The sequence below is a fragment of the Meriones unguiculatus genome, chromosome 1, assembly GCF_030254825.1.
Source record: "Meriones unguiculatus strain TT.TT164.6M chromosome 1, Bangor_MerUng_6.1, whole genome shotgun sequence".
NCBI lineage: Eukaryota > Metazoa > Chordata > Mammalia > Rodentia > Muridae > Meriones > Meriones unguiculatus.
In genome coordinates, this window is record NC_083349.1 from 175,394,307 (window position 1) to 175,402,996 (window position 8,690).

Genomic DNA, 8,690 nt, shown 5'->3' on the forward strand with positions numbered 1-8,690 from the left:
TATGATCATCCCTGAAATCATACGTGCAAGTACCATGACACAAATTGAGCAGGATGAATAAGGACTATCTATGTATCCACACATAAGTATATGCATATAACAAAATTAATGAGTAGGAGCCTGTGAATTTGAAATAGAGCAAGAAGTATATGGGAGGGCTTGAGGGAGAAAAGGGAAAGTGAAATGATGCTGTTATATTATAATTTCAAAAAACAAAAGAAGTAAATTTTGAAAATTCTTTGGAGCGCACAAATACTTGGAAAACATGGGATTTTCAGAGATTGAATCCATCAAAAGAGAATCAAAATATAATAGGATCAACCCTCTACCTTCCTTTTTCTTACAGGTATTATGTTGTACAAAATGGCTACTATGAACCATTCTTCAGTGACCGACTTTATCCTCGAAGGACTAACAAAATGCCCAGAACTTCAGCTCCCCCTGTTCTTACTGTTTCTTGTAATATATGTGATCACAGTGATGGGAAACTTGGGCATGATCTTCTTAATCACCATCAGTTCTCAACTTCACTCTCCCATGTATTATTTTCAGTCATTTATCCTTCATTGACCTCTGCTATTCCTCTGTCATTACTCCTAAGATGTTGGTGAACTTTGTATCTGAGAAGAACATCATCTCCTTTTTGGAATGCATGACTCAGCTTTACTTCTTCCTCATTTTTGTCATTGCAGAAGGCTACCTTCTGACAGCAATGGCCTATGACCGCTATGTTGCCATCTGTAGCCCACTGCTTTACAACATTGTCATGTCTCACAGAGTCTGTTCCATAATGATGGCTGTGGTCTACTCACTGGGTGTCTTTGGGGCTACTGTGCATACCACCCGAATGACTATGTTGTCCTTCTGTGGGTCTAATATTGTCAGCCACTATTTTTGTGATATCCTGCCCTTGTTGACTCTGTCTTGCTCCAGCACCCATATCAATCAAGTACTGCTGTTTATTATTGGTGGAATTAATACCCTAGCACCTACACTGGCTGTCATCATCTCTTACGCCTTCATCCTAACCAGCATTCTTCGTATCCGCTCTACTGAAGGACGGTCCAAAGCCTTTGGCACCTGTAGCTCCCACATTATGGCTGTAGGCATCTTTTTTGGGTCTATCACTTTCATGTATTTCAAGCCACCATCCAGCAATAATATGGAAGAGGAGAAAGTGTCATCTGTGTTCTATACCACAGTGATCCCAATGCTAAATCCCCTCATATACAGCCTAAGGAACAAGGATGTGAAGAATGCACTGAAAAAGGTGCTTGGGGGAAGGCAGTAATCCTAACAAATTGAGAAAACAAAATTGAAATGTGATAAGTTCTCATAACTTCTTTGTATTCTTTCATCCCTCCGGAGAACAAAAATCATTCTTTAGAAATGATTATTTTATGATTGTGAATGTCTGAGACAGTCTTGTAGATTATCAAAAATATAGTCATTTAATGGCTAGTGTAATATCTGAAAATCTTTAAGAGGAATAGAAATTGATAGAGGAGGAAGGGTTTATAAATACTAAAATATTATGATTACAATATGAAAATCACAGGCTGGACACTAAAGAGAGCAGAGGTATATTTAAAGAAAGGTCTTCCTGAATGTTTTGCACATAAATGAATTTATACACATACTTTCCGCTTATGGCCACTAGGAAGAAACTAGAATGATGCAGGTACATCGCAAAGCATTCCAGCAGCTGCAAGACACTCAGACAATTTGTATCTTTTCTCTCTTGGAAATTTTGTAAGTAGAGAAGTGCAGTCCAAGTATCAGTTTGGGGCCAGTTAGAGTTAACTTTAAACATCTCCCTACAATTTTAATTTAACAAGTTCCTGCTAACTAAAGCCACTGTATTTATGGAAATCATTACAACAACTGTAAAAAAAAAATCAGTATACAGTTCAAGGCAATGCTTTGTCATTTTGTCATTGGATCCTTATAAAGAGTAGTTTTCCTTGCATTCCAATATAAACTGTTCTAGGCAAAAAAAAAAAAAAAAAAAAAAGTTGCAGAGATTGAAGACATATCACTGATTACACAAAGAAAATGGCGTGGAAATGACAAATGTGGAAAAAAATGGGATCCTCAAAATAAAAAACCTTCTACACCTATACCTCTTACATTGTGAAAAACTAAAATTACACACTGAAATACATTCTTCATTAACAATGAATACCTTATGTTTTCCTCTGATTATCTGACATCTGCTGTTTTTTTTTTAGGCTTTATAATGTTTAAATTTCATCATGTATGCTGAATTTTGTCACCCTCATCAAATTGTGTTCAAAACAAACAAAAATAAGTATGTATAGTGTGCTTAAAGCCAATCAGTTTTCTTATTAATAAAAAGACACTTAAAACTGAAGATTCCAATGGTACTGAGGCAGCCAGCACAGGGCCTGCAGGAGTCTGCAACAGATGCTGTCTTAGGGTTTAAAGGAGAAGTGGACACGTGCCCTCATCCCTGACATAGAAGCTATACTTGCAAATGAAAACTTGGTTTTCTCCAAGGGAGACTCGTTGGGAAAATAAACTACTATCATGGGTTGACTTCATGCCCAGCTGTAGATGGTCAACAGAAAACAAACTCACTGGCATCTTTGGGGTTTCTTTGCCTTGTGATGTTATGTCAGGGACACATATATATGTCTTGCAGGTCCTTTGCATATATATGATAGCTTTCAGTTTAATAATGTTATAAGATTTCTAAGTGTGCAAACAAAAGGGTCTCTGTGTCTGTTTCCTGTGCCTTCTCTTAGGCTCTATTCCTTCTCTTTGTTTTGTTATATTCTGATGTGTTAGGGTTTTCCTGTTTTGTTTTGTTTGTTTGTTTGTTTGTTTTTTGGTCCATCTTATTTTACTATTATCCCTTAGAAGCTTGTTTGTTTTCTAATGAGAGACAGAAAGGTATTGAATCCAGATAGGAGGGTGTATGATGAGGATCTGAGAGGATCAGATGGAGGGGAAACATTAATCAGGATATAATAGATGGGAAATTTTTTTCAGTAAAGATTCTTTTTTTAAATAAGAACCAAAGCAGTTGGACCATGTCTGATCCAAGCATTTGGATGCTGAAGTAAGCAAATTGCAAATTTGAGTCCTGGGCTAGACAGCAAGATTCTACCTCAACAGCAAAGCAAAACAAAACAACAACAACAACAACAACAAAAACATGAGAGAAGGCAGTAATGGGAGGCAGAAATGGGGTGACGAATATATTATAGATGGAAAATCTTCAAAAGTAGAGTATCCGGGCTTGTGACTGGGCAGAGCACACATGTGTGACTTGGCTGCATGGTAGTGGCAACTTGAGTGCCTGGGACCTTTTTTAGTTCCTGCTCATAAACATAGCTATCCTCGATGGGCCACCCAGATAACGTGCAAAGCGTTTATTTGTTTTTGATTGTTTTTTTTTAAGTTCTTTGAAGCCAAACAAAAGAAATTCTTTTCTGTATGAAAAAAAATAATAAAATATTAGGCAAAACCCAGCAACTGACGTCAGACTTAATTTTGTATCTTCATCGATAACTTGTGAATACACAGTAAGGATTTCTTTCCTACAGTCATCATTACTTTTGGGACACTTGGTAACATGAGGTCCAGAATTTTTTTTTTTGCAGGTTGTTCTTAAATGCTGGAGACTATAGGGGATTTGTGAACTCATGAGTGTTTTGTTTTCCTAATGAGTCACAAGTCTCAGGAGCACCACATAAAAGCTCTGTATCTTACCACACTCATGATTATAGGTTCTGGGAAGCTAAGCATGCTCTGCTTTAGGATAGTGATAGTTTGTGATATTAGATGAATATTGAACATACACTTGAGCCAAAAATATTAATTCAGTACTTGACACAACCTGTGTAAGAAAGAAGAAGATATTTCTTTGAACATCATAATAATTTTATGTTTCATGAAAAAGAAACCAAGCAGTTTATAAGAACTTTGCCTCCTGTTCAGGACCCAGGTAAGTGCCAGTTTCATTTATGACAACAGTATGGCATCTCATTGAAGGACAGTTGCTGAAACAATCATGTGCACTCACATGCAACATCTCAGCTTTACCTGGGAGTATTTGTGTCAGTATTCTGTGCAGCAGCTAATGTCTTCCCATTTCTTTTCCCATCGTCTTCTGTTACTTTTTTTATTACTGGGTCACACAATCTGAAGAAATGATTCCCAGTCCAAATTTAACCAGCTGCGGTACAGAAAATGTCACTGAGAATTCATGACTTTGAAGTTTTGATTCCCTAAAGTGTTTCTATAGAATGTATTTACTAGGAAGCTGTGTCTTGTACATTAGGCTACATATATCTCCAGAAGAAACAAGCAAGGAGAAAACCAATATATCATCCCTTGTGAAACAGAAATTCTTGCTTTCTTGTTTATCTTGAGACAATTATCTCAGATCATGAGGAGACAGATCATTAATCCATCCACCACAACTATCTCTTCCCTGTTTCCTTCTGGCCTCAGAAGGACTAGACAAAGTATACCTTACAAGATAGAGTGTTCAATGTCATGGTTTTTCTAAGTCTTCCTGTACAGTGCTTGTTATTTCCAACTTCACTCTAAACTTCCAAAGTCAGAAAATGCATAAAAGCCAAATAGTCTCAAATGTTAACATATTTTCATCACTTACACTTAGGTGAAGAGTTTTGAATCAAGAAAAATAGACAAATCTATATTATCCCTTCCAACCTGATATATTTTCACATCTACACAATGTATGACCATGTTAAAGTCTCTACATATATATATTAAATGTTGATTACTGTTTTATATATTAAATATTTATACTCATGGCTCTGATTTCTCATAGGGATTTGTATAAAATTGTATTCATATTCTCATTTCACATAAGATTAATTAAATTACTTGCCCAAAGTGTCAAACTGATCAGCAATGAAATTTGAAATGAAGCTTTTATTGATGTTGAATATATCCATAATTTCAGATTTTTATTCTAATTTGTATTTTTGTTGCCCAAAAGACGTGGGAGATACTGAGATTTTGAAGTTGGACACCTTTATTTCCAGCTAGAGTATTCGGTGATTTTAATACACATATGTTCACTCTGATTGTCTATGAGAGTACTATAGAAATGCTCATTTGAAATCACACATACTTTACTGTGATTGGCTTTATTCTTTGTCTTCATAGATCATCGTAAGACTATATCATGGGAAGCATAGCTCAAAGCTATTCACACAAGGGCTTCTTTCATTGGAAGGATACTTTGGAAGAATGTTTTTTCATTTTTCCCCAAATATTTAATATTCCTTTTGATATGCTCTGTTAAGGCCAGGAACATCTATTTTTCCATTAGGTTAAAATCTGAAATAAAATACTCTTTGTTGGAATTGCTCCCTTGCTGCTTTAAGCCTGTCTGGGATGAGCTCCATGGTCAGGATGTTCATTACAAAGGGACACCATGACCGTCTTCCTGCTGTCCAACTTCCACATCATGTAGAATTGCCTTTTCAGGTATGCTTTTAGAAACATGGACCATCCCTTGACACCTAAATTATTCATATTGACAATCTCTCATCCTCTCAGGTTTGTGGTTAGTTAGATGATAAGTGTCAGTAATATTAGACTGATTAATAATTAGTAATATTAATCATCTCTTATGCAAAACCAGTGAAAGGGTTGTTCTGTAAGCATACACCCTCTACTCAAGTTCTGAATCTACTTTTAAATTGTCCTAACCTGGATTTCTACATCAGAAATATATAAACTGCACTCTGACAACACAAACAGTCCTGTAAAATGCCTCCATAAGAAAAGCATTTCATATTGGAAAAGGGTGGACCCAATATATTTTGATGCTCTTGAGAAGAAACATCGCACATACTTTTATTTGTTTAGATCCAGGGTTAAAGCCATTGGGAGCATCAACTACTTGAAGAGTCAGGTTTATAGTAATAGTATTCTTTTTAGCATGTATAGGATCAAATGCTATTGTCTTGTACTGATTCTCCATTGGTCATATGGATTTCATAAGTGACAGATCTTTATCTTATGATTAGGGTACTAAGGAGTTGATACTTTTGAGAATGATAGAGTAGTAAGAAACTCTCCTTGTGAATCCTGGGGCAATTGTTACCATAGTGAGCAGTGCTTTATCATAGAATACTGGGGAAACAGCTGTATCTCAGCCTTTACTAACATATTTGGGATCTGAAAGCTCTATTGGTTGAGTACTACTGGTCAGGGATATTTTCCTTCTTGGAGTGACTCCATGTTTTTACTCAGCTACCTGTCTATCTTCCCTCCAACCAGAGACTTAAAAAAACAAAACAAACAAACAAACAAAAAAACAATTTTCAATGTTGTGGGGCTGAGAATTAATTTTCTTGTTTGTGGGTATTTTGAAGATAAATGTATATAAAGAAACTAGAAAAAAAACATGCTGGACTCTTCCACAATCTTCTCCACCTTTTATTCTAGCTGTTTTATTACTATTATTATCATTATTATTATTATTATTATTGTTTGGTTCACTTAGATTGTTATATGTTTTTGAGAAATTATTGAACAAGAACTCAGGTTTTTACTATACCTATGTAGCCAAAACGGAGCTCAAAGCCACAGCAATCTAGTTCATATCCATGAATTCTGTCGATAAATGCTTGAGCAAATACACACAGAATTTCTGATCTTCACCCGTCAGCAAATGTTCTTTCTCTTCATAGGTCAAAATTGTTTTTGCTGCTAAATACAGGAGACAAATATTTTAAGTCAGTGAGGAAGCACTTTATTTTGTAATAAAAATTCACAACTGGCTTAAAGCAATACATTAGATGTTCCTGGACAGGAGATGAAAACACCCGTGACAGTTTTCTAATCTATTTTTGAAGCTTTGGCTGCATTCAGAAGAGGAGTACAGGTCTTCCATAACATAACTTTGGGTTTTTATATGAGATCAGGGATATTCACTGTAGTATGATAGCAAACCTAAGTCTTATTTTCTATTTTCACAGAACTCATCAAAGAATGGACACTGGGAATCATTCCACGGCCGCTGTGTTTATCTTGGTGGGATTAACACAGAAGCCAGAGCTCCTGCTGCCCTTCTTTCTTCTGTTCCTGGGCATCTATGTGGTGACAGTAGTGGGGAACCTGGGCATGATCCTGCTCATCACAGTCAGCCCCCTGTTGCACACACCCATGTACTATTTCCTCAGCAGCTTATCCTTCGTTGATCTCTGCTATTCCACTGTCATCACACCCAGGATGCTGGTCAACTTTCTTGGGAAGAAGAATTTGATTTGCTATTCTGAGTGCATGGCCCAGCTCTTTTTCTTTGTGATCTTTGTGGTGGCCGAAGGTTACCTCCTAACTGCCATGGCATATGATCGCTATGTGGCCATCTGCAAGCCATTGCTGTATAATGTGATCATGTCCTCTAGACTCTGCTCACTGTTAGTGATGGTTGCTTTCATCCTAGGTGTTTTGTCTGCCTTGGCACACACAAGCGCTATGATGAAACTGAATTTCTGTAAATCCTACATCATAAGCCATTACTTCTGTGATGTTCTACCTCTCCTCAACCTCTCCTGCTCTAACACCCATCTCAATGAACTTCTCCTATTTATCATTGCTGGGATTAATACCTTGGTACCCACCCTAGCTGTTGCCATCTCCTATGTCTTCATCTTCTGCAACATCCTTCACATCGCATCATCTCAGGGCAGGTCCAAAGCATTTGGAACTTGCAGCTCTCATCTCATGGCTGTGGGGATCTTCTTTGGGTCTATCACCTTCATGTATTTTAAGCCTCCTTCAAACAACTCCCTGGAGCAAGAGAAGGTGTCTTCTGTGTTCTATACCACAGTGATCCCCATGCTGAACCCATTAATATATAGTTTGAGGAACAAAGATGTAAAGAAAGCAATGGGCATGCTCTTGGTAGGAAAATAAGTCTTACTTTTGGCAAATAATAGATGGGAGAAGTAAATTGTTCTAAAGAAAAATCTCTATTAGTTTTTATTTCTCTCTTGAACTATACAGCATATCTATGCTTGTGATACTTAGATTACTCTCAGGGAATCTGTATATTAGTCAAGCACTATACCACAGAATTACATCAAGAATCCGTATTTTCAAAAATGCTTTACCATGTGTTGTTGATTCAGTTTTCCAATGAAATGAAAATGATTTTGTAAAGTTAGGATCAGTGCTTTGAAGAAAACTACTCTTTCTTTTATATATATTAAATGATAAGTCAGATTTTTCTCTAACTTGACTCTTCTCATCCTAATATTCAATACTTGATTCTTGAAACCTTTGTAAGTCTAGCTCAGCAATAAAGGGTTTGGTCCCATGATCCCTTTCACTATCCTTGAATAACTGTGAGTGATTCTGTCTTGTGTAGGCTCAGTAAAAGAAGGCACAGGCTTTTTTTTTTCATGATTACAATGACTGTGTTATATTTGGATTATATAATTTTACGGCTTTCTTCCTATCTTATAGCTCTTACATTCCCTTCTTCCCCCTCATCTGAAATGTTTCTTTAGCGTTAAAGGGGATAGTAGTACAAATGAGTTGCTTAGGTTTCAGACTTTATATATCACTTATGCTCAGCATCTTATGTAGCCATGAGTCTTTTTTTTTTTTACCATTGTTCAATGTAAACAGAAGCTTGTCTCATTAATGTTGAGAATATATTTTGCCTAAAG

At 36.5% G+C, this 8,690-nt stretch overlaps 2 protein-coding genes across 2 annotated transcripts; both read left to right on the plus strand.

The window, feature by feature from the left end:
* The first annotated feature begins 351 nt into the window (after positions 1-351).
* On the plus strand, positions 352-1,291 carry LOC110539981 (olfactory receptor 8D2-like). Its single transcript, XM_021626806.1, is given in 2 exon segments — positions 352-548; positions 550-1,291. Coding segments are annotated over 2 exon segments (939 nt in total).
* A 5,708-nt stretch (positions 1,292-6,999) lies between these two features.
* LOC110539982 (olfactory receptor 8D1) lies at positions 7,000-7,932 on the plus strand. Its single transcript, XM_021626807.2, has one exon. The coding sequence runs from the start codon at positions 7,006-7,008 to the stop codon at positions 7,930-7,932; it is 927 nt and encodes a 308-aa protein (XP_021482482.2). The 5' UTR covers positions 7,000-7,005.
* The last annotated feature ends 758 nt before the right edge of the window (positions 7,933-8,690 follow it).